The sequence below is a fragment of the Polypterus senegalus genome, chromosome 15, assembly GCF_016835505.1.
Source record: "Polypterus senegalus isolate Bchr_013 chromosome 15, ASM1683550v1, whole genome shotgun sequence".
Taxonomy (NCBI): Eukaryota; Metazoa; Chordata; class Cladistia; order Polypteriformes; family Polypteridae; genus Polypterus; species Polypterus senegalus.
This window is the reverse complement of record NC_053168.1, coordinates 13,593,130-13,618,710: the sequence shown is the minus strand read 5'-3', so window position 1 is coordinate 13,618,710 and position 25,581 is coordinate 13,593,130. Positions and strand designations below refer to the sequence as shown.

The window sequence follows — 25,581 nt, the reverse complement described above, 5'->3', positions numbered from 1 at the left end:
ATCTGAGGACTGATCAGGCCAATTCAGGATATTCCCAGATCTATTTCTCAGTTAAGGTTTGGTGGACCTTTAGGTGTGTTTGGGATCATTGTCTTTCTATAGAGTTGAGTGATCACCAAAGGTTCAGTTTACCAACATAAGGCATAACGTTTCACTTTAAAATGGTCTGATATTTATGGAAATCCTTGATGCCAGTAACATGGTCAAGATTTCCAGTTCCTGCAGCAGAAACACATTTCCACATTATCAATGACCTATCAACATGATTGACCATCGAATGGTGTTCTAGTTATAAGCCTGGCCTTTCTCATACCAGACAGTACTGCTGGTGCATGTGTCGAAACAGTTAGTTAGTTTCATCAGTCCATATGACTGTATGTTGTCATTGACCTGTTTTTATGGTCAAGAATGGTGCGCATCTTGGAGTCTGCCAATGAAGTACTTGTGTCTAATTTGATAATATTGAAACAAAAACAATGTAGGTGTTTTACAGTAGCATGGAGGTTTTTCTCAGTTGTCCTGATTAGATTAAGTTGCTAAGGACTCTGGATGAAACTTTGGACTTTTTCCCATGGTCAGGCAGATTTGCTTGCATTGTCACAAGTTTTAAGCTTCCTTATAATGCTCCCAGTCGTGTCTCATGGAATGTTAAATTTTTAGGAAGTCATCTTATACCCGGTGTCCTTCAGGTGCAATGTAATAATTTAATTTCTCAGTTTTTATGAAAGCTCCTTTGTCTTTGCCTTGATTGCAACTGCAATATTATATATAGACTGAAACATAGTGGCATGGCTATATTAACAAAGTATCTTATTACCCAAGAGTCTTACATTTTCTTTGTTAATTTTATATATAACTCAACTGAAAAAGAAGTTGAGCAAGGAAAAAATAATATAGCTCTTTGAAAAGATCTTAATTTGTAAATCCTTACAATCTTTGGGGTGTTGCTTATTTCAGAATGCAAGTTTTGTCACCTCTAAAACAGTCAAGTTTCCTAAGAAAGAAAATCTGTGTCCGCCCCATTTTGCAAATTTTTGTTAAGATCAAAATTTAGCCTGTTGCCAGTGATTGTCACCAATATGTGTGTTGTGGGGGATCTCCTCCCAGATCTGGACCAGGACATCACTGAGCTCCTGGTCAGTCTGAGGTGCAACCTGGTGGCATTGGATGGACCAAAACATAATGTCCCAGAGGTGTTTTATTGGATTTAGGTCAGGAAAGTGTGGTGGCCAGTCAATGGTATCAATTCCTTCATCCTCCAGGAACTGCCTGCATACTCTCGCCACATGAGGCCAGGAATTGTCGTGCCCCTCCATGGATATGCCTCCCCAGACAATCATTAACCCACCACCAAACTGCTCATGCTGAATGATGTTACAGGCAGCATAATGTTCTCCATGGCTTCTCCAGACCCTTTCACTTCTGTCACGTGCTCAGGGTGAACCTGCTCTCATCTGTAAAAAGCACAGGGCACCAGTGGTGCATCTGCCAATTCTGGTATTCTATGGCGAATGCCAATCGAGTTGCTTGCTGCTGGGCAGTGAGCTCGGGGCCCATTAGAGGACATGGGGCCCTTGGGTCACCCTCATGAAGTCTTTCTGGTTGTTTGGTCAGAGACATTCACACCAGTGGCCTGCTGGAGGTCATTTTGTAGGGCTCTGGCAGTGCTCATCCTGTTCCTCCTTATCCAAAGGAGCAGATACTGGTCCTGCTGATGGGTTATGGACCTTCTATGGCCCTCTCCAGCTCTCCTAGAGTAACTGCTTGTCTCCTAGAATCTCCTGCATGCCCTTGAGATTGTGCAGGGAGACACAGCAAACCTTCTTGATGTGCCATCCTGGAGAAGTTGGACTACCTGTGCAACCTCTGTAGGGTCCAGGTATCGCCTCATGCTACCAGTAGTGACACTGACTGTAGCCAAATGCAAAACTAGTGAAGAAACAGTCAGAAAAGAGGAGGAGGGGAAAATGTCAGTGGCCTCCACCTGTTAAACCATTCCTGTTTTGGGGGTCATCTCATTGTTGCCCCTCTAGTGCATTTGTTGTTAATTTCATTAACACCACAGCAGCTGAAACTGATTAACAACCCCCTCTGCTACTTAACTGACCAGATTAATATAATATAATATAATATAATATATAATATTATATTATATAATATAATATAATATAAGTTTCATTGACTTTATGCTATACTCTGATTAAAAAGTGTTCCTTTAATTCTTTTGAGCAGTATATATATATATATATATATATATATATATATATATATATATATATATAGGGTTCAGCCATGTCCACATTTATCTCCTTTAATTAACGTTAAGAGAGCTACAAGAAGGGAGTACATAAGATCTACAACCATATCCTTTGTCTTAGAGATATTTAATTGTAAAAATGAACGATTGCACCATTAACCAAACTCGTCAACAACAGGTCCATGGCTGTCTTCCCTTATGTTGTAGAATACTCATAATTAGCTAATGACCTAATAAGGATTAAAACAGGATTCCAGTAGTGGGAATTGGAAGAGTAACTAAGGCAGCACCACCTTGTTTAAATTTTATATTTGTTCATTAAATTGTGTATTAATAAGAAAAAATTCAAATATTTATTTGAAAATGCATTTAGTCATTTGTTTTGTTTTCTTCCTTCTTTCCACAACTTGTGACTCCAATTTGTGAGACATTTAGGGTGCCGAATGTTGGTTCCCAGATGTTTGGATCAGTGTGCAAAGTCTTATAGCTTTAGTGTGCAAAGTCTTATAGCTTTAGTGTGCAAAGTCTTATAGCTTTAGTGTGCAAAGTCTTATAGCTTTAGTGTGCAAAGTCTTACAGATTTAAGCAAATCCACTTTATGTAGCACCTTTTTATAGTAAGATTGAATTATTTATTTTGGCTGACACCTTGATGGAATCGGTTCCGTTTTTTTTTTTTGGCACCTTGTCATACAGTGTTAGTAGAGAAATTTAAACCCACAAACTCAGTATTTGAAGTCCAAATCCTTAATCACTATGCCTCACTGCCTGCCAATTTACCTACTTTGTACAACTAGAGTGCAACATGTTGGCTCAGTGGTGTAGCCCCAGTTATTTAACATATTGAGTTTGAATTCTGCACCTCTTCATTTTTCAACTTTGTATGTGTTCCTCACGTATACATGTATGGCCAAACAGTTGCTTTTTTTTCTCCAAAATCCCAAAGATGGACAGGGTCATTTTAATTGGCATCTTTAAATTGCTGTGTAGGAGGGAGGAAGGGAGCTTGGGTTTCTGTATGAGTTACTATAAAGATAACGCTTAGCACGTTTGTTTAGTTAATAGCTAAGCTGTCCCAATATCTCATCCACTTGCTTCTTAAAGGTTGTCACGGTTTCAGCTTCAACTCCATGGCTTGGTAGTTTGTTCCAGAGTCCTGCAACTCTTTGCAAACAAAAGTGATTGCTTGCTTCAATCTTATTTGAAAAATTGCGCAAATGTCAGGCCATGGCTGAATGACCAGAGTTCCGTATTTTAGCCTCACTCTCCAGAGGGTTGAAATCAGAAGAAAGAAACCAAATCTTACTAAGCTTTGTAATTCACAGGCAAGTTGATTCAGTAGTGCTATACAGTATGTGTGTGTGATTGATAATGTCCTGCACTTGACTGGTGCCCCATACTGTGTTCATTTCTGGACTTTTGCATTATTAGATTAGCCTTTTTTTGATTACTGGATGCTAGTGGCAGGGTCGGTTGTTGATTTTTGACACTTTCTAACTTATACATCTCCAATTAAACATTTGTACGTTTTAGAGACATTTTCAGAAAAATGTGGCTTGATTGAAAATGGGTATGTGATCTTAGCAACAAGATCCTTCTCTGTCAGAATTTGATTTGTTTGATGACCAAAGTAAATATGATTGAACAAGGAGTTAGTTGGCTTACTTAGAGGCTAATTTATAGTAAACAACTAAAAACTACATGCTCAATGGTGCGCCAAGAAAGAGTTTGCACATTCTGCTTTGATTTTTCAGAGCTAATTAGTTTTTCCTACTAAATAAGGCATTGACCTGGAAAGCACAAAGTTGATACCTAAATACTTCTAACTAATTCTGTATGGAACTTAAGCTTGTACTGCTAGTTGTCCGATTTTAGACATAAACAATTGTGTTTTATCAGGATATTTGCAAGTCACTTTGAATACAAGCTGTTGCCACCTAAAATGAATTGTGAATGTGGCTAGAAAAATTGATTTTCTATTCTGCTGTGGCAAATCTTAAAAACCAGAAGCAAATAGTGCACATATGCATCTTATTAATGTTAATAATTGCTCAGTGTTGATTTTTTTTTTTTTTAAACTTGTTGACTATAGTACATACTGCAACAGGATTGTCATTCTGGCTTGCTTTCCTGTGTGTGTGTTGTTTTTTTCTTTTTTCTCTTCCCTCTTTGCGTCTTTTCTCTTTGTTGTTCTGCCTTACACTGTTTAGCAATACCTGCAGTTGTACTCCTATTTGAGCCAAGTTCCTTTTCACTATAACTCAGTTGTTTTTAAGCGAGCACTGTCATTATTTCAGTGATCATTCAATGAATCTTGTTTTTCTTCTCTTTGGAAACTTCTTTTGTTTTTAACTTTGACTTCACTCAGTCAGCTCTTACAGCTTAAGCTCTCGATGCATTTTATTTCCTCCTCATTTGTACACCATCTAGGTTATGTGCCTGTTCCATTCTTTAAATGCCTTACTTTTCATTTATGGGTCCTCGTTATTTGATGCTGTTTGAACTTTTTTTTTCTTTTTCTCCCAAGTGTGCAATATTGTTTGCTTATTCCTGTTCATTATTGTAGCTCAATGTTTGTCATCCTCTATGAACAGCATGGCAGAGCTGATGATCAATTATATCGTCCATCACTTGATTGGATGGACACCAATGTAAATAAAATCGATTGTCTCTAAACATTTGCAAAAATTTCCTCAATGTGCTTAACTGCAGCTGTCACTTTATGTACTTGTGCACCTCACACTGGGACTGAGGCAAAAATTTCAAAAAAATACTTTTAAATGTTTCAAATTCACAAAATTCCCCTTTAAAGGAGATAAGTAATCAAAAATGTTAAGGACAAAGCAAAGTTTCTTTAAAAGTGACAAACAAGGTACTAGAAAAGGACAAATGAGGCCCAAACAGCTTGCCTAAGAAGGCAATCCAAAGCTAGTAAGTACTGAACAGTAATCCAGAAACCATGCAAAATTGATCATAAACCAGACAATCCAAGACAATACCTACTATAAAAATTTTCACTCTACAGATGTCAGTGAACATCTGGAGATGTAGGAAATTCGTGTAAGGGATCCAGTGGAGGGGCTTGGTTTGATAAGTTAACGTAGGAAAAATAAGAATTTTAACTTTTGCACACTCAGGGATGCCATTTTAATGTAGGAAATGGTGTATGAATGTGAAAAAAGAACTTCTTGATTGATGAGCAGTTAATTATTAGTTTTACCTATGCTAGCAGTTAAATCATTTGGCAAGGCTCCCACTTTATTTTCATTACATTTTTCTGTAAGTGAGGCTTCTGACCATTCAACTTTCTAGGTAGCTGAAGTGCACTCGTAAGAATCATAATAGTACAATTTTATAACTGCATATATATTGACATTTATGATGCATACAAGACAGACTTATAACATCAACAAGGCTGGCTGATTACTGTTCTAATGTATTTTGGCACAGATAAACAGTTTTACGATACCAAGTCTTTAAGGATGATACTCAATGTTGTGTGGAGTTGTTGTTCGTGTTGCTTCGGGTTCAAGAGGACGCTTCTTACCATATTGAGTGCATTCTTGGTTTTGCTACATGGTCCATTGTCCGTGGTGTGCTATGACGCTGATAGTTGCACTCCTAGTTATGACTTCTGCAGCTTCATTGGAAAAAGCATTACTCTTTCTGGTTGAAGAGTGTAGGTGCTGAAGTTCCTCTCTTGAAGTACTTCTACCTCTCAGACTGGGCCCAGTCACAGGCTCAGAGTGGATTTTGGAGCTAATTCAGGGCATCTAGCTCTAAAGCTCTATAAAGAATAGGCCAAAGAAAATTTATTAACTTTTTTGCTCGACAGATAGTAGGTGGCTTCTTACCAAAAGAATGGGGCTCCTGAGATTTCAGCTCAAAAAAGAGAATAGATTGTCAGTGTTCAGCTGCCCCCAACAAAAATGGATCCTTAGCTTTTCAGCCAAGCTAAAAGAGGAGCGGATCAGCAGCTTTCAGAGAAGGGATGAATGCAGCTAGTTTTGGAGGAAGGTAAATGTTCTGGTGACTGGATCAAGGTCACTTCCAGTTATAGGTGCATTATTTTGTCCAGTACATCGAAGATACAGTAAAGTTTTCAGTCACAAACCTAAAATGAATATCAACCTGGGTGCCTTTTTGTTTGAGTGCGTCTCTCCTGAGGTGTTCACTCAACTCTGATTTATACCCTTGTTATCAGATGAAGTACAGGTCTGACCAAGGTGTTGATATGAACTGCAGTTCAGCCGTTTACTCCGGATTGCAGGTGTTGGTTTTTGGCATTCTGGGTTGGTGCAGCGGAATTTCTGCATCCCTGTTAAATTTAGTCCTTCCAGGCCTTATGTGGCACAATTGTAAAGCCTAACAGAATAGGCAATACACACTTTGTCCAACAAAACCTACTCTACATCCCAGCCTGAAATATAAAGGCTGAGGGTAGTCCATTAGCAGTGACAAAATGGTTACCTCTCCTCTTGTGGATCCATCTTCAGTACATACTGTATACATGCATAAAACCTAAATATCACATATATGTATATGCTGTATATATGCATATAGTTCACAAAATGACATAAAAGCAAACACATAAAAAATAGTAATTGAAAAATAACAACCAACAAGAAAAAAAAAACATAAGCCAGGGAATGAAAATCTGGCTAAAACATAATATATAATATACAGTATTCTCAAATTCAGCTCCAAGACCAGAGCAATTTTTCCTTTGCTATTTTTTCATAAAGCAAGCAGGAGACTGTCACTTTACAGACTGTGAATCACAATTTGTTCTGTAATATATATATATTTTTTATTTGGAATTTATTTTAAAATCAAAGTGTTTTGACTTTAATGCTGCTATGTTGTGATTGCTTAAGGACTCCTCTGCCGACAAAAGTGAACAGTGTTTCAGGTTAATATAATTATTGATATTATATGTTTGGGAATAACTACAGATTTGTAGCATACCTGCATTGCTATACTGACGCTAAAATCTGGAATGCTTTGCAAAAATCGGGTTTTTAATTATACGTGACCCTGCCAGCATGCAGACCTGGTACCTATTTTGTAAATGTTTTTCTTTCCCATTACTTATATTTAATTTTCTGATGTCAGTATTTTTGCTCCATTGGTGACTCTAGGCGAGTACAGTAGCATTGCATCAGGTAATGATTTGCTTTTCATGTTTCGTTGCCTTAGTTGCATCATGCACATTTTCTTGTGCTGCTGATATTCCTTTTGAGACCAAGGGGCAGCACTCTAACTTACTACTTCACAGCAGATAATAATGGTGTGATTTTATATTAGCTAGGTAAGTGGTCAGCGCTCAAGTACTGGATTTGATTTTAATTTTTAATTTATAATGAAATATGTAATTTGAAATATGAAATCTAGTAAAGAATTTGCTGCAAACCACAAACAATTTTTATTTCTTCTTTTCATATGTATGTCTCTCTGTTTTTCCCTTATGTACTGTATCTCAATTCCAAGTAATATATTTAATTCATGCTTTCAGACAAAATGATACTTAAGTAATATGGAAAATAAGAGTTTGTATATTGGGTTGCTTGTCACTGCCAGCATTATTGAAAACGGTTCCAATTTATTGTGCACATTTCCATGCAACTGATCTTGATTTGTATTTAGCAGTGATACAGATGTTTTGTAAATATTTAGTGTGTGAAATGTATAGTCTCTCCGTTTAAGCAGCAATGCTTTGAGATTTTTTTTTAAACCAACAGTATTTTTTGATTTGTTGTCCAAAGTAAAAAAAAAAACTTTTTTTGTATTATTCCAATCTAACATGGTCATTGATTTTCTTTTTTTGTGTATTTTAGAATTTAAATGAGTATATCACTGCATTAATAGTGCTGAAGCAAAAGATTGTTGATTCGGAGTAAGTATATTTATTCCTTATTTTTGTTTGATATTATTGCATTATCATTGGGGAATGATTCACTTCCAGGTTTCTACTTGTGAAAGTATTTAGGTCAGTGATCCTCTTATGTACACTTTTATTACTTTATGTAGGCTTTTGTATGATGTTTCTCACTAATATTTTTTTATTAGTTGTTTTACTTTGGGGTATATGAGACAATGCAATGAAACATAATGCTCAAACATCTACAATAAATGCTATAAAATACATATTGTGACAAGTGGTTTGGTAGACAAAAGGAATACATGCAGAAAGGGTAACGCAGCTCTGGAGCATACTGGGACAGTATTGCCTATATGGGTAACACCCTACTCATGAGTCACAGAGTTACATTAATGAATTGCAAGCTGTTTAAAAATAATGCAGTGTCAATGGCCAAGTATCTGTGTTACGTACCAGTACCTCATGCAGACACCTTGACCCCATTTGTGTGTTTGAAAAACCAAGGGGCAAAAATGTTTTAGATATTATGGCGTGTACATCTAATGGCATGCTGAAAGAACCAAGGGGGAACCCACAATACAATATATTATGCATCAATCACCATGCATGAAACACCAATACGGGGGACTTTCCCCTCACACTGCTCTTCGATATTCTATGCAGTGATTGCCGTGTACACATGGCCAAAGGGCAATAAGTTCTTCAGTACTATATAGATCTGTCTGTATACCAAGAAAGGACTCCACCACCCAGAAAACACTCAGTTTAAAAATATATTAAAATTGAGTCCCAAAGCCAAAAATCTTGAGAACCAATATATTAGATGACCTGGAAGGAGTAGCCTGAGAGTTAACAGTAAGCTAGTGGACTGGTAACTCGGGAGAGGCCAGAGTTGCCTCACTCCCTATATAAATAATTGTGGATGCTATTTATAGTATTAGAGAATTTAAATGACATTCAGGCTGATTGAAGGAAGTTCATGTCCTTTCAAAGGCTACTGAAGGCTGAGGAGTACAACGACGCTGGTTGCTAGAAGGCACTTCACAAGGTAGTCCAGTGTTTCTTCCTGAAAATTAGAGTCCCTCTTGAGTGGAAGTTACTATGTAACAGTTGTGATATTTCGCCGGCTTATCATCCCGGCCAATACCCCCAGGCCACCAGATCGAGCCCTCCCTGCAGTATGGAGGTGGCCGGAAGACCAGCAGGGAATCATGGACAATGTAGTTTTAATCCTCAGCCCTGCTGGATACCTCGGGGGCCACAAGAGGGTGCTGCAGGGAGGACCGAAGACTCATTTGTGTCCTATGACCCGGAAGTTCGTCATAGGAAGAGCGACGGGCTTCCGGGGTGAAGAAAAGAACTTTTACCTGACTCGGAAGTGATTGAGGATCACATGGACTGGGGATTGAGAACACTGCCTGGTCAGGGAATATAAAAGGACTGTGGGAGCTCCCAGACGGCGAGCTGAGCTGGGTTGAAGGGTGGCAACGCGTTTGGGAGCTGGAGGATTGTATTATTGTGTTTATTGATTGTTTCTTAGTGATTTATGAGTATAGTGGTGGAGAGTGTGCTTTTTGCAATGTGGCGAATTAATAAAGACAACTGTTGGACTTTTTCCTGGTGTTTGGAGTCGTGGACAGGGGTTCAAGGGAGCGAGAGCACCCCCTATCTACCACACAGTATATGTGTTAAACTATGCACACATTTAGATGCTCTTCATAGACTACCTTTATGCCTTTGTAGATGCCCTCTGTTCTCCAAATAACAAGCATTTTAGGCTTCTTTATAACTTTAAATGACTATAACCCTACTAAAGAGAAACACAAATATCTTATTAAATATTTGCCACATTTGAAGAAGGCTGTGAATAATTAATAGACTAAATACTTACTTTAAAAGCACAGTTTCATAATTAGGGTAAGTGTGTGTGGAAATTAATAGATATTACATAATTGATATGTTTTGATATTAAAATATAGAAAAGCCTGACAGTTCCCCTTTTAAATGTATGCAGTACCACTCCTTATGTGGAGGCTGTTCAGATCCCTGAATTCCAAGATCAACAGTTTAAAACAATATTCAAGAGGAATGATTAACTCAAGAGTTTTACTTCATTTGGTATAAGCATCATATACATACATATGTTTATATATATATATATATATGGATAATATTTCAGTTTCACTCAAGAATGACCAATTATATTTTACAAGTATAATCTGATGAGTTTTACTCTATATTATAAAGAAAACAAAAATTGCCAAATTACCACACTATAGATGACGAACCTTTGGTCATTTTTGAGATTTGTGACACTGACGCAAGATCAGAAACTGCAGGCTGGCGCTACATTTTGTAAAAGCACCAGCTTACTTTAAGGCAGGAAGATGGACAGAAGCCAGTCTAAAGCACCTTTGTTATATGGTATTTTTGGTATTCTTTCAAGGATCAACACAGGTGTACCCCTACAACAATAATATTTAATTAAAATAGTTTAAAGCCATTGAGATTCTAAAATTTCATTTTTGATCCCACCTTGTGGCTCATGCTGCTGGTTTAGGCTCTGCCCTCCACCAGTCTAAATTGGATTAGGTCAATTCTGCAATGGATAGAATGCTTAACCTGGAAGTGTTGGTGGTGGTGGTGTTTTAATTCAGCCTACTAGTTCAGGATGGTTATGGAAGTAGTATTAGTAATCCATTATACCCCTGTATCTCACCCAATTTGTTATAAGATACCTAGTAGAATGGGCTATAGTGATAATGACAAGGCAGTAGTGCTAGAAAGGAAAAGTAATAATATTTTAAGCCCTAAATCCAGTTAAAGAGCATTTCCCAGTTTTCTATTGTGAATTTTATGTCCCACACAATTCACTGTTTAGCTGAATAAATTCTGGTTCTTTTAAATTATTACAGTAGAACATGTTCTTTAGTTTTTATCTGCACAGCTTTTAGTACTGCTGTGTGTGATGTGTGTTTTTTTTTTTTTTGCTTACTAGAATTCCACACAATACTGGAGAGGCGATCTTACTAGAGAACATTTGTTTAGGAATAACTTTACTAGCTTTATATTCTTTAGCCTTTATAATAAAACCTAACATTAAATTTGCTTTTTTATTTGCCTGTCGCTGAGAAACTTGTGTTGAAAGCGCACATCATGTTTGATGCATTTCTTGTTTTAAGTGATACCATATTTCTTTAGTTTAATGTTTCCTTTTATTTTTACATTTTTTAACATCCCACTAGATACATTTCTTGTTTTATTAAGACTGTAGAGGTGTCATTTACTTTTTTTTTTCTTCTCTATTTTACTCTTATTAACCCATTTTGGTTGTCATTTTATTATTGTTTTCATGCTAGTAGTTATCTTGATCTTTTCAAGCTGTAGTTTCCATTGTTTTATATCAGATGCTATATACTTAGTGTCTTAAATCCAGTTTTTATTTTTTTTATAATTATTAACCATATAGTTTTTTTAATTTATGATTTCAGTGTTTTTATTTGTTCAAAGTTACTGGAGGATATTTTATTAATTGCAGCTCTTTTGCAATTTCTTTCTATTATAAATCTTTTTTGTATTTTGTTGACGTTTTTGTAATTTGTCTTTACCTGTTTAGAAAGTAAATTCTGTTTTTGTTTTGTCATGTGTAACTATCTCCTCCTTTCTTGTTTTACAGTCATCTGGTGACGGAGTACCGACAAAAGTGTGATGATATCCTTTTTGGCAAAAGACTTAAGTAAAATTGTTTGTGATAGATTTCTTTTTGAAAACTATGTATGTAGGTAGGTAGGTAGGTAGGTCGGTCACCCTCCCCCCAACTAATTTTTCTATGTATTGCCTTTGATTCTTGTATGGCTAAACATTATCCTCTGATGAAGGCTCCTGGTAGGGGCTGAAAGCTCAGGAATAAAAACTACTTTATGATACGTGATTCATTTTTTCTCCCTTTATGGATCTCCAGCTGCTGATATGCAAACCGTATCACAGACCTTCGCTTCCATTCGTACAACCTTCGGGCAAGAAACCCTCCAATGTATTAGACGATGAGAAACTTCGGCAATCCGTGAAGCACACATCTATGAAAAACGTTTCTTCCTCCATAGTTGTGTCAGGCACAATGTAACTCTGAAATGCTTACGATTTAAACCACTGACGAACACTCCGAAGATTTGAATTATCATGCAACAATTCACAAAACGAGTTTTATATGAACTTTTCACAGAAACACACCGCCAACGAAACTACTACAGATCTGAAACTACAAAGCAACGTTCTAAACTCCTCACAACATGCGAACAGACTATTACAAAGAAATGGACCAAAATGATCCAGAACACAGCTTCCAAAAACCATATTTCTAAACGACATACACTCAGCAAAAAATGGAATAAACTTACGGAAATAAACATATTAACAAACCTCAACCCGGAGTATACAACTTATCCAAAAGACAGCTCTCCACCACAGAACACAATATTCTCACCAGAGGAAAGAAATTGAACCACAAAGACACATCCTACATGAACTTCCTAGGTTCCCTGGAACACGTCTTATTAACCAAGAAGATACAGACGGAAAACGCACAAGAAATGAGTTGCAATGAAATTGCCACTCTATCCCAGTTCACACCCAGAATTTGGATACGCTAGATAGATGACACATTCGTCATATTAGAAAATGGCCAGCTGAATGAGTTCTACAACCATATCAACACAACATTCCCTGCAATCCAATTCACCATGGAAAAAAAAAATGAACCAACACATCTCCATTGAAAAAAATAACAACGCCACCCTGACCACTAGTGTTTACCGTAAGGAATGCTATGCAGACAAGATATTACACTTCACCAGCAACCACCCATTATCTCATAACGGAGCTGTGTTAAAACTTTATTCAGAAGAGTTCACACCCATTGTAATACGAAGGAAACAAAAACGAACAAAAGATGCTATCTTTTCCATCTTTTCACTTCAAACGGATACTCAGACATTCATTAAACAATGCCTACACAGAAGACGCCAAAAAACTCGGCAAACAATTGACTCGAACCAGACCCCCCATCCCACCTGGTACATACTTCCTTATCAACACAGTGTGTCAGAAGGTGCAGCACGCATCGTGGCCAAATCAGGCATCAGAATAGCACACAAGCCTGCAAACCATCTGCGCACTGTCTTTTTTGATGCTAAAAACAAGAAATTGCCAGCAGAAACATGAAACGAAGTTTACAGCATTCCATGCAGTTCTTGCCCAGTGGTATACATTGGACAAACATCAAAAAGGATTGCAACACATATATAGGAACATCGCAACGCTGTTAGAACGAAGGACTCACGATCACATATCTATATGCATACAAAATCAACAGGACATAAGATTTAACTGGGACAATGTACAAGGAAGATTTAAGGCCAGTACTAAAAGTGCCAGAAAACTGGCTGAATATTGGCAGTCAGACAAAAATGCCATTAACATTAACAGACATTTGGACATAAATCCAGCATATGCAAACTTAAGAAGAACATATTCATAATAAATAAAACGTTACGACCAATACTAATCCCTAATTTTGCTATATGTTGCCTTTGATTGTTGTATGTCTAAGCATTATCTTCTGATGAAGGCTCCTGGTAGGGGCTGAAAGCTCAGGAATAAAGACTATTTTATGATACGTGATTCATTTTTTTTCTCCCTTTGTGGATCTACAGCTGCTAATATATATACAGTATAGAGAGAGAGAGCTTAATGCATATTAATATGGGCAAGAGTGTTTGTTATTTTGTTGTCACCTTTTCTATATCTTTCCTTAACAATTTTTTTTACAGCTTGAAAGAGTTGAAAAGTAAGTTTTCAATTAGTTTCTTTTTTTGTTTGTTTTTAATTGTACATGCTTTGATACATTTTGCATTACATAATAAAATCTTTTCGGGGGGAAAATAAATCGATTTGTTGCTTGTTTTAGGGAGTCTGCTACACTTCATCGTCAGCTTGATGAACTGTTCTTAAAGTTGAAACCCCTGGAAAAACAAAAAGAAGAGCTGGATTCTTTAAAGTCTGAACTAGAAGAGAAAAAGGTATATTTAACTTTGTGTTTTTGTTTTGTTTTGTTTCGTTTCATGTTGACACATTTTAAATATTTTTGTGGTGTATCTTTCCACAGTGCTCCATTAAGATGTACCAACAGACATTTTGTGAAATGCAGATGCTCAAGGATGAACATACTAAAACTGAAGCTTTGTAAGAGTCTTATGTTCATTTTTTTTTGGTGTTTTTAGCTTTCATATACTAAAAAATTTATTTTGTTTTATTTGTGCAGGAAAAAGAAGTATGAAATGCAAGCTAAAAAACTGGAAGGTTAGTTCTCAATAAATTAACAATATTAAACTTCTTTTGTTTCCGCCATGAAAGGGACTTTTCTTCCTCTGTGGTGTAAATCTAAAAAAGCTATGTACTTACAGTTCTAATGCAATTTGCTTCTTCAGTGGCTGGTTTTTGAATTTTCCCTTTCTGTTTTTGTGTCATTTAATCTCATGTCTCAAGTTTGTTTCCAACTCTCAATTGGCCATGTGTGATGTGTTCTACTATAGCCTGTGATCCAAGGCTGGATACACCTTTGCACTCTGTAATCCTAGAGCAGATTTAGAATACCTGACATCATACAGTGGAAAAAGTAGCTTCAGAAAATAGTTAGAAGCTTTATTTTAAGTATGCATTTATCAGGCAACCTGGAATGGGGATATGTTTTTCCAGGTAAAAGGTTAAATTTGTTTTCAAGTTGCACTTCTGTTTTTTTCTTTGGTATCGGGGTGCTTTGTGTTGGCAGCAATATGATGGTATAGTAGGAGCAGTGGTTAATATTACCGCCTTACATCTCCTGCATATTGTGTTCTGTTGCCTGCCTGGACGCTGCCCTTATGAGATTTCTAGTTTTGTGTGGGTTTTCCTCTTTCACTCAAGAAGTGTGTTTTAGGTAAGCGTGACACTGATGCCTTTTTCTTGTATTAATGATTGGGAAATTTTTTTTCTTTTGATTGTCCTTTCACCATTACCAAAATTCAAACACAACGTATGCCTATAATCTCTTGTAAAACCTGTTAAGCAGTTTATATATCCATAATAAGTAATTGCTGTCAATGTTACAGGTCTTGCAAATATTGTTTTTATGAAGCATTAGCCTTGTACATTCACAAAGTTCAAACTAGTTTCATAAAACACTATCTTCGCCTCAAAAATGTTCAGTCTATTAATTCGCTATTTCATTGTTAAGATGGAACGAATGCCTAAATGATGTGATCACAAAAAATGGAAAGCTGAGGAATAGTGGACTTCAGTTACAGAACATTGTTTATGAGTCCTCCTTGTGGTCAGTTAGTTCTGTAAACATTTAATGAATTGAATGGGAAATGGAAAATGCAAAGTGCGTTTTTGATGTGTTGATGCATTAAAGCAAGTATCAGTTAAATCAATAATCAATATTTTTTTTTTGTCATCCTTATTGTTAGGTCAGCTAATGTCTTTAACCATCTGTACTCATTTGTGTGTGTGTGTGTATAAAATGCATGTATACACATACTAGCCAAAGTGTCTGGTGTTGGCTGGGTTTCTTTTGTAGAGTGGGTTAAGGAAAGAAAGCAAAGGTTTATTTTTTTTTAAAGGGTGACCCTGTTGTTAACTGTCCTATCAGTCATCCACACTTTCTTTCTCAATATCTCTGCTCCTGTGAGTTGAGAATTTGTTAATTTTGGCTCTGATTGAATTCCAGAATTTCAGTAGCATCTTGTCAGGTTCTAACCATGATTGCTGTCTTGTCTGACTCATCCTGTTAGTTCAAGTTAGACCGTTTGTACTGCTTAAATTATGAGGAAAAGCTGACAAAGTGGAAGTTGAACAGCAAACTTTTGATTCTCCTTTCTGATGCACTGCACTTCCACTCTCAGTTGAGCCTCACCCAATAGCCCCCTGCAAAAGCATGCAATGCTCCTTTTTAAATTACAGTAGAAGCAGCTTTGCTCGGGTGGGTCATGTTAAGCTCTGGTCATTTTTTTGCTGGTCTTACTTCAGTTGGTTTGGATGTTTCACTTGCTCAATGGTAGGGGTAGCCAGCTCTGATCCTGGAGAGCCACAGTGGCTACAGGTTTTCATTCTAACCATTTTGTTAATTAGGGACTAGTTAATGCTTCTAATTAACCTAATTTATTTGCTATTTAAGTATAGAAATATAAAAGTATATAAACTGACAAGTCAGAACAAAGCCAAACTGACCAATCAGATTGCTTATAAAGACCAGACACACACAAACACACACACACACACACACACACACACGGAGGCAATAGCATTTTACTAGATAGTATGGATCTATATACAAACAATTAGTGATCTCTTAAATTATTGCAGTCTTAAAAATTGTTGCTTTAAGAAGACGGACAGGAAATGAATTTATTAGTTAAATTTTTATTTTCTGTAAATGTAGTTTTAAAAAGGTGGCATGTACTGATATTCTCATTAACATTCAACATTTTTAAGTTTATATTGGTATTATTTAAGAAAAGTTTGCAGACCCCCGTAGTTTTCTGTTAACTTGGTGTTTAGAAAAGAAACTGACATCTGTGCAAAATTTTTGTTGATTTATAGCAAAGAGGGAAGGAAAACAACTTGTAATTGACTATTGACTTTCTTACAATTCATTCAGAAAGTACTCAGTCTACTTTGCTTTTTCCAAATTTTGTTACGTAACAGCAATGCTCTAAAATGAAGTACAATCATTATTTTAATCATAAATCCCCACGCGATACACCATATTTAAAACCAAGAACAATATTTTCGAAATTCTTTTAAATGTCTTGAAAAATTAAATCTTACATTTTCTTAAGTATTGAGACCCTGCATTCAGGACTTTGTTGAGAAAAAGAAGTGCCCCAGGTCTTTTGTGTATGATGTTTCAAGCTTGGCACATGTGGATTTTGGGGATCTGTTTGTTTCAAGATTCTGCAGCAAAGCTGATGGGCATAGTTGGAGATATCTGTACCTTTCTCAGATGGCTGAGGACAAAGGATTTGTTGAGCTCTGTTGACTGTAATTGACAAAACTGACACCCATTACATCTCAATTTTAAGAAATATGAAGTTTCTAAATGGTATAGCAGCTGTTCCACTGTAGATGAGTTTAGTTTTCAGCTGCTTAAAAGAGGAGATTTTTGGTCAAGCACCACCGTGACAGAAGGCAGGATCTCGGTCCGCTGTTTAATCATTATTAATGATTGAACAAACTTAACCGTGGAGCTAGAGCAGTCAGTGTCTTCCCACACAGTTGTAGATGAACCCAAAGCAGAGTAGGGATTCTCGGCACATTACTTTGTGGTGCACATGGGTTTAGAATCTGCATAGAGAATGTGACGTCTATATTTATTATTCCTGAGTTAAGAGAATTTGATAATGGCATGTTAATATACTGTATTTCTTTCTTTGTTATCATTAGAAACAACTGCCAAACAGGACAGTGAGATTAAGCAATTAAGGAAAGAGAAGAAACACTTGGAGAAACATTTAGAGCGAACACAGGTATCTTTGCTTATTTTTTAAAATGTTTTGATCAGATGTTTTTTGCTATTTCATGTTTACATTTAAAACTTGGTGTTGTATGAAGGTTTTTCTTTCAGTGGAGGCTTTGCAAGCAAAGCAGAATGAGCCTTGGTAAAGGCTTATGTTCATAATAATAATAATAATACATTTTATTTATATAGCGCCTTTCCCATGCTCAAGGCACTTCATGACAGTGGTCTTTGGGCTACTGTTTTATTTAGAATTTATGCAGTTTTATGTAGCCAAAATATTGGACTGACTTCACAAATACACACTTGTATAGTTAAAGATGTTATCTTGTGTTCAGTTGTAAGGGTTGTTTTCAGTTTTTTGTTAGCTATACTTTGTTTAATTTCCCTGAATGACATGTAGGAAGTGTATGGGTTAATGGTTTGAAGAAAAATAAAACCCCTCTTTTTACCATTTTTAATATTTGATTGTTACAGTAAAGTACATTATTTCAAATAAAGCTATTTTTCTAAAACATTTTGCTCATGATCTTTTGCGCAAATTTTTACAAATTTAATGTATGGACATTTCAGCTATTTAACAAAAAACGGTGTTCAATTTGATTGTACACTGAGTGGCCACTTTATTAGACCACACTGCCCATGCCATGTGATTTACTGGTCGAGCAGTGACACTGCCATATGTGCAAGCAGTATTGTTTAAAATAGGTGGGCAAGTACTGATGATGGAAAAAAAAGTGTGGTTTTTAATTTAATAAGATAATGTGTCAGAATATAGGATAAAGAGACATTTATAGGTTTTAATTGGTGTATTTGTGAGTACCGTTTGCACCAGTGCGGTTTTTCATAATTACCAATGTATCTAGGACATCAAGTTTGAGTTCACTCTTCTTTAGCATTCTTGTATTCTTAAAAACCTGTGAAATTTCTTTTTAACAGAAAAATCTTGACGAAAGTGAACGACGCAATAAAGAAAAAGGTAACCTTTGTTTCCTTGTGAAAAATAAGTATTCTTTCCATTATTTAAAACCATTTTTAAAGTATATCTTTGAATTTGTCGCAGTTTTAAAACACGTGAGCACTCAGATAACTCCACCAAAGGAAGACAGAAAAGAAATCGACAAAAGTAAGTTTTTATATAAGGATTTATTTGTTTCCTGATTGTACATTACTTTTAAATTATCTAAGCTTGCAGTTGATGGTATTTCAGATCAAATAGTACTGTATATGTGCTACTTGAGTTGGTTTAAAAAAAAAAAAAAAAAAAGTTTTTCATTTTATTATTTGAAAAACCCCCATTTATTATGTTACCGTAATGCTTTTTTATTGATATAAGCTTGTTTTGAGGTCATTTTATTGATAGGTTTATGCCTCACTACTGTTTATCAAAATATTTCAAGAGGAGCATTGCATCTTGTGTTTTGTTATTACAGATAAAGTCCAGCTCCTTTTACAGGAAATTTGGATGTGCATAGAGCCTTCAGGTCCAGAATCGCAGTGGAAAGAAAACATAGCTGTTTGTGGTAAATACATAAACTTTTTTGTTTTTATTTTATTACTAGTAATGTCGATTTAAAGTGGATATTTATTGACAATTTCAAATATTTTTGAATTAGTGTTTTTTTAATACACAAAATAAACAATTTCATATACATGTTTAAGATATTTACAATTTAAGCAGTGGGACAGATTTTTTTCAATCCTAAATAATCTTGCATCCTTGCAGTTATCAGGTCTGTTGTCACTCTTGTTTTTAGAACATGTCATATCATTTTCTAACCTGCTTAATTCAGAACGGGGTTAGGGGTTTGCTGGAGCCTGCCCCAATCAGCATAGGACACATGACGGGGCGAACACGCACAATAGCACACCAACCATACACTAGGGCCAATTCAGTGTGGCCAGTTCACCTTACCTGTCTATCTTTGGACCGTGGGAGGAAACCCATGCAGACGCAGGGATAACATGCACACTCTGCACAAGGAGGACCAAAGACACTACCCTCGGTCTCCTTACTGCGAGGCAGAAGCTGTACCACTGCGCTAACGTGCCGCCCAGCTTTAAGATTTTAAACATTTTAACCTGGTCAGGAATGTTTGATGAATTAGCAATGTAACATGCACATACAGTATGATCATGTGTATTTTCCTCCTGTCCCTTTCTCATAAGGCAGCACTTGACATGATCCTTAGTTTACATTGTGAACTGAGAAATTATGATTAGATCCTTTTTAAACTTCTTTAGTAGTAAAAGGTTTATAGTTACAATACATTTAATCTGTTCTAAAATTAGTGGTATTCTCAGAAGATTGCACCCGTGCAAAGCTTAATGATAGAATTGTCCAATTCATAGGTCTACAAAATTAAATTCAGGAAAAAAAGTTTTAATTATGAATAATTATTTATTTGCATTCATCAGTACACTAAAATATAAATAGAATATTTCCATCATGCTAATCATGTTCATTAATTACAAAATTGAAAAGAAACTAGAAATGTTCTAGTGTCAGGTCCAGCAAAAACACTCTCATTCAGTTCAACCTCAAACTAATCTGGAAATGTTTGGCTCAAGTACATAAAATGGGCTTCTTCATTTGAAAGGGCTCAGACAAACTGCTTAATTTGAAGCAGTGGTAGCAGCACTTTATCTGGATCCACCAAATTAGGTCTGATGTTTAGGCATCAAGTCAGAGCTTTTTTCTAGTTGGCCATTCCTTCTTGGATCTACTGTCCCAAATTCCCAAAACCTCTGCGCATTTAATGGCTTCACATATGGCTACCCGCTGCTATGTTCCATCATCATCTTTACTTCCAACTATATATTTTTTTATTGATAAATAACTGTTTTGCTTTAAATATATATTTTAATATTAACTACATTGAATATAACATTTTTTCTCAGTAAAAAATGCTGATGATATAGTGCAAAAGCAATTTTAAAAAAAGTGATGGAGAGTTAAATGTTTAGTGGAAACAAATATGTAGTGGAGAATATGGTTTTCATTTTTAATTCGATGCCAAAAAATATATAAAGTTGCATTAATTAAGACCTGTAATGTATAATTGTTATGAATGAGAAACATTTTTGACAATTCAGTTTCAGTATCATCCCTAACAACCTTGGGTATACCATGTCTATTTAAATATTAATTTTCTGCTAAAGGTTTATTCCTGCAAACCTTATATAATAAGGTAAACCTTTCAGAAGTTCACACAGTTATAAGAGTATATTCATGAAATGATCATCTGTTTAGGGCCATACCACTGCAGTGATTATAAGAGCTAAAGCTATTTTGGAGAAGATATTTATCTTTTGAAAATTTTGAAATTGGGTACTGCTAAGCAAAATATGCTATTGTGACTTCACATATTTATGTGTAAGAAAATTTATAATAGAGTCATAATTCTTTCCAAGCATCATCTGTACTTCTTTTACTGTATAATTGTCTCGGAGAGTAAATTTCAAATAATTTAATCTAGTGAGTTAAAGAAAATTGAATGTACCATTCTGTTGCTTTCTTTATACTATTAAATGCCATCTGCTTAGAAACTTATTTTAATAAGTGCTTTTAAATTGAATTACTCAATTTAAATGAAAGGATGCATTAATGTTTTTGAATTCAAGTAAAATTACATAAATTAAACTGTCTATAGAGTGCATAAATATCTTGCATTTTGTTAGTTATATTTTTGATTGGTGTAATGGTTTTATTTTGACTGAGTTCTCATTGATTTTTGTGGAACTAATATAATGAACTCTTAGATGTTATAGAAGTATCGCCAGACAAGGAAACCACACCATCTAGTTTTGTAATAAAGCAAATGTAGGCTACTAAACATGCATACTTTGTAAAGGGCCCAGTATAACCCAGCAAAGACTGCCCTGTTAACATATTTTTTTTTCCCTTCAGTATTTCACTGTTTTTTGACTGATTGCTTAGTATATTTAAAATTACCTCTCAAAGTGAAAGTAAAAATAATTTTCCTCTTGGGGGTTGATAAAGTATATTAGAAAATACAGCAAATCCAAGGTTTTCCATGTGTGTTGTAATGCTTTTTCTTTAACAATTTAAAAGAAATGTCCAAACTTCGTTTTTTTCTGAACACTGTTTTTAGAATTGTCTCGAGTTAGAGCCGCAGCCTCACAGTTATACGAGAAGCTAGTGTTGCGTAGAACGATGGTCCATCAGAAAGCACACTTACACACATACTCTTTATTGGGCCAGTTTTGAATTATCCATTAGCCTACATACAATGCTTTGGATTTACGGAAGCTAGCAGAGTTCAGTCTATACAAAAAACTGTAGTACGAAAATTGGCAGGGCACCACTCCTTTGCCATTCAAGAGCTTGTCAAGGAATCCATACAAAAAGGCGAGACTTCCTGTTTCCTGCTAGTGCAGCCTTTACAGAGAGAGGGATATAAAATTATTGCTATATGCTTTCTCTCGGTCTATGTGCATTTTTTTTTTAATTCTTGTATAAGCATTCTTAGACTCTCATAATCCAATTAGGGGTTGCACACTGATGGAGTCTGTCCTCGGCCTATACTGAGCACAGTGCAGTAAACGGCTCTGGTCTAGTCATTAGTTCATTTTTGGGCATCCTCGCCCATACACACACGCAATGTGTACGTGTTTGTATATATATTTATATGTGTGTTTATGGTTACTGGATTATGTGTCTCAATATATGGTCTCAATAAATGGTTTGTCAGATTTCAATCCATTGCAGTCTGAGACAGATTGCCAATCTTGAATGTTTCTGTTGCTTGTGGTTTAAGATTGTATTTGGTTATTTTCAGATTGAACCTTAAGTTGAAGCTCTTTTCTTTTGTTCCTCCAGTTGAGAGTGGTAAACAGCTGAGAATGCCCTTAAGTGTACAGGACTCCAAGCCGAACCAGCATCTTCTCAATGATCTGGAAAATCAATTTCCTTGTCATAGTACTACTTCTCTCACTAGCCCTCTAAGAGACATCTCCAGAGAATCATCTGTTCAGAGCAGTCCATTAAGTTCTCCAGGTTTGCAGCATACTTATATGATGCCTGTTGAACCCAAATCTAAGAAACAAAAGAAATTGAAAAAGAAAGGCACCCGCATTAAAAATAATGGTGATTTTATTACTACAACTGCCTTGAATGGTCAAACATCAGAACATTCTGACAAAGAGCAACACAATGATAGTGATTTTATTAATTCTTCTGAAGCATTCAGTGCTGATTGCTGTGAAAATCTTGAAGAAATAATGAACTGTTTTGAGCCGTTGCCCCCACCTCTGTCTCCTGTACACTCTGTAGTGTCACATAATCAGGTAAGTATGTAAAATTAAGATGTTTTACTTAATTATTTTAAAACTTTACTACGGCACAGCCTTAGACTGATGGTATGCAGCAGTGGCCTTGAAATGCCTCATTGATAGTTAATTTCCTTTTCATCCAGTTTCTTATTTAAAGGCACTTTTTTCTGTTAGTAGTGAATGTAATTTAGTTAAAAGGCTTGCTTCTGATTTTATATCCGTTTGTCAGAAGTAGCCATTTTTGACTGAAGTGGATTATTACTCTTGAATCCTTAAGGAATTTTTCCTCACTGTTTCTTTTTGAGTATTGTATTAAAATTACAGGTGCACAATAATACTGTATGCAAATAGCCGATCACTATTTCCAGAATTACCTTTGGCTTGGGGCCTTAGCCTCACGAGATTTAAGAATGTTTGTCCATCACAGAGCACATTTAGACACACAGACATTCTTAATTTCTTAGGCCAGTTTAGAGCTGTTGCTTGCATAGCTTTGGATTTTAGGAAGATAGCAAAGTTCAATCTCTATAAATCAAACTTTTATAGGAGAGGTGGTAGAGAGTTAATCCTTTAACAGTCAAGAGCTTACATGGACTCCATGCTAGAAATAGAAACTTCCTGTTTTCTGCTAGAGTGCCTTTTACACAGAGAGGGATGTAGTGAGAAGTCAGGCAAAATGACACATTTTATTGGCTAACTAAAAAGATTATAATATGCAAGCTTTCGAGGCAACTCAGGCCCCAGGCCCCTTCTTCAGGCAAGATGAACTCGGAGGCTTACATATTGTAATCTTTTTAGTTTTCAAATAAAAGGTGTCATTTTGTCTGAGTTCTCGCTACATTCATAATGGCTAACACAGTACAACATCCTAGTACTAGAGAGAGGAATAGAAAATTTATTTTTGTATGTATTTTTTCTGTCTTTGTGCATTTTTATTATATAATCATTCCCAAAACCACTTAATCTTGTTAGAGGTTCCATGGGCCAAGGAGTTCATCCTTAGTTTATACTGAGCACAAGTCAAGAAACCGCTCTGGACTAGGCATTGGTGTGGTATAGCAGGTCCACAGCTCAGATGAAAATGCCCAGTTTTAAAATGGATGATCCCTTAACTTGTGGCTTATAGACGGGGCGTGGTAGTGTGGCCGAAGCGGTCCTCACTTAAGTGCACAGGTGAGGAGTCTTCCACATTCGTAATTGATGCCAGGAGCTGCTAATCGCCACACCTGAGACACACCCCCATTATATATAGTAGGAGCGCGAGTGTGGATGGGGGGTTGGTAGTAGGGAAACGAGAAGAACGGAGGTTAAGGGAGAAGGCGGCTGGTGGAGGAAGCTGGTGTGTGAATGAGGGGGCAGGCGAGCAAGAGCCGGCCCGCTATAAGGACAGGCAGCTGAGCAGTGAGCCCTAGCAGGGTGTTTGACCGGCACCCGGGGCAGTTGGTAGTGGTCTCTCCTGCTGAGTGTTTAGTTAGGAGCAGGAGTAACAGAAAGAAGGATGGCTCACTGTAGGAGTTGGAAGGCTTGGGAGGTGGGTGCCCCAGCGTTAGTGCCCTGGTCATTGTGGAGCCCAAGTCTCGATCTGGGGAGAGCATAACGAAACCAGGGATTGGGAAGCCACCAGACCAGTAAGCAGAGATCAGCTGCTAGTAGGAAATGCCCCCCTGGTGCAAAGCCTAGATGGGAGAATCAGGGGGGTCGCCAGCAGAAAGAAGGAACTGGGCGTTGTTTTAAAGGACTGCTTCCAGCCATTGTTTTTTTTAACCTCGCTTTTAAGGGAATTATTTATTGGATTTTAACCTCCACCGATTCACCTATGTTTAAATGGATTATTTATTTAATAACATTTAATAATATTTTTTTGGAGCACTGCTCTTTATTTTGAACACATGCACCTTTTTGCACCATCCCCTTGCCTCGTCGTTCATGTCTTCACTGTCCAGCTCATCCAGTGACATTACTGACGGTGTCTGGTTCAAGAGCTCCCAAAACGGAGACAGGAGCCTGGAGCAGAACCCGCATCGTCACAATTAGTTCATTAGTGGTGCTTTTGCCAGTTTTATGCACTTCCACCAGAATCTTTCCCTTTTAAAGCATTCTAGTGAGGACCTTTTTTTCTTTTTCCCCCTTAGACCAAACAGACCATTACCAGCAAAGTGCAGATCACTTAGTAGCCAATAACTAGCTGCACTGTTTGCAAAACCTTTGTTAATTAAGAAATATTGTGTGGCCAAACCAAGGAAGCAGTCTATCCCTCCATACTACTTAATCCTGTTCAAAGTTACAGGATCTGTTGCCACAGCATTCAGCACAAGACAGGAACCAACCACGACAAAGAAACGGTCCATTACAGGGAAAGGAACATGCCATATACTTATAAAGAGTGTGTTCTATTAATTTAAAACAATATATTCTAATTAAGAAATAGTTTGGGTTAAAAGCATGTAGCCAGTATATTTTTTAAATAAAAGAAATCTGTAGTTGCTCCTGTCTTTTTCTGCATATCTAGCCCATTTACAAAGTTCTTCAGTAAAAAATGTAATTTAGCATACAACATATTTTAATTAAATATTCTTATCTCATTACAATTTTATTT

The 25,581-nt window shown here is 36.4% G+C and overlaps 1 protein-coding gene across 2 annotated transcripts in view; it reads left to right on the top strand.

The window, feature by feature from the left end:
• ice1 (KIAA0947-like (H. sapiens)) overlaps positions 1–25,581 on the top strand; it is a 58,499-nt gene that overhangs the window by 8,695 nt on the left and 24,223 nt on the right. For both annotated transcript variants that reach the window (XM_039736371.1, XM_039736372.1), the window contains exons 3-13: positions 8,094–8,152; positions 11,814–11,848; positions 13,964–13,982; positions 14,103–14,214; positions 14,301–14,377; positions 14,457–14,494; positions 17,618–17,700; positions 18,630–18,669; positions 18,754–18,816; positions 19,124–19,213; positions 22,534–23,000. In XM_039736371.1, coding sequence (XP_039592305.1) covers positions 8,094–8,152; positions 11,814–11,848; positions 13,964–13,982; positions 14,103–14,214; positions 14,301–14,377; positions 14,457–14,494; positions 17,618–17,700; positions 18,630–18,669; positions 18,754–18,816; positions 19,124–19,213; positions 22,534–23,000 — 1,083 coding nt within the window. The remainder of the gene's footprint in view (positions 1–8,093; positions 8,153–11,813; positions 11,849–13,963; positions 13,983–14,102; positions 14,215–14,300; positions 14,378–14,456; positions 14,495–17,617; positions 17,701–18,629; positions 18,670–18,753; positions 18,817–19,123; positions 19,214–22,533; positions 23,001–25,581) is intronic.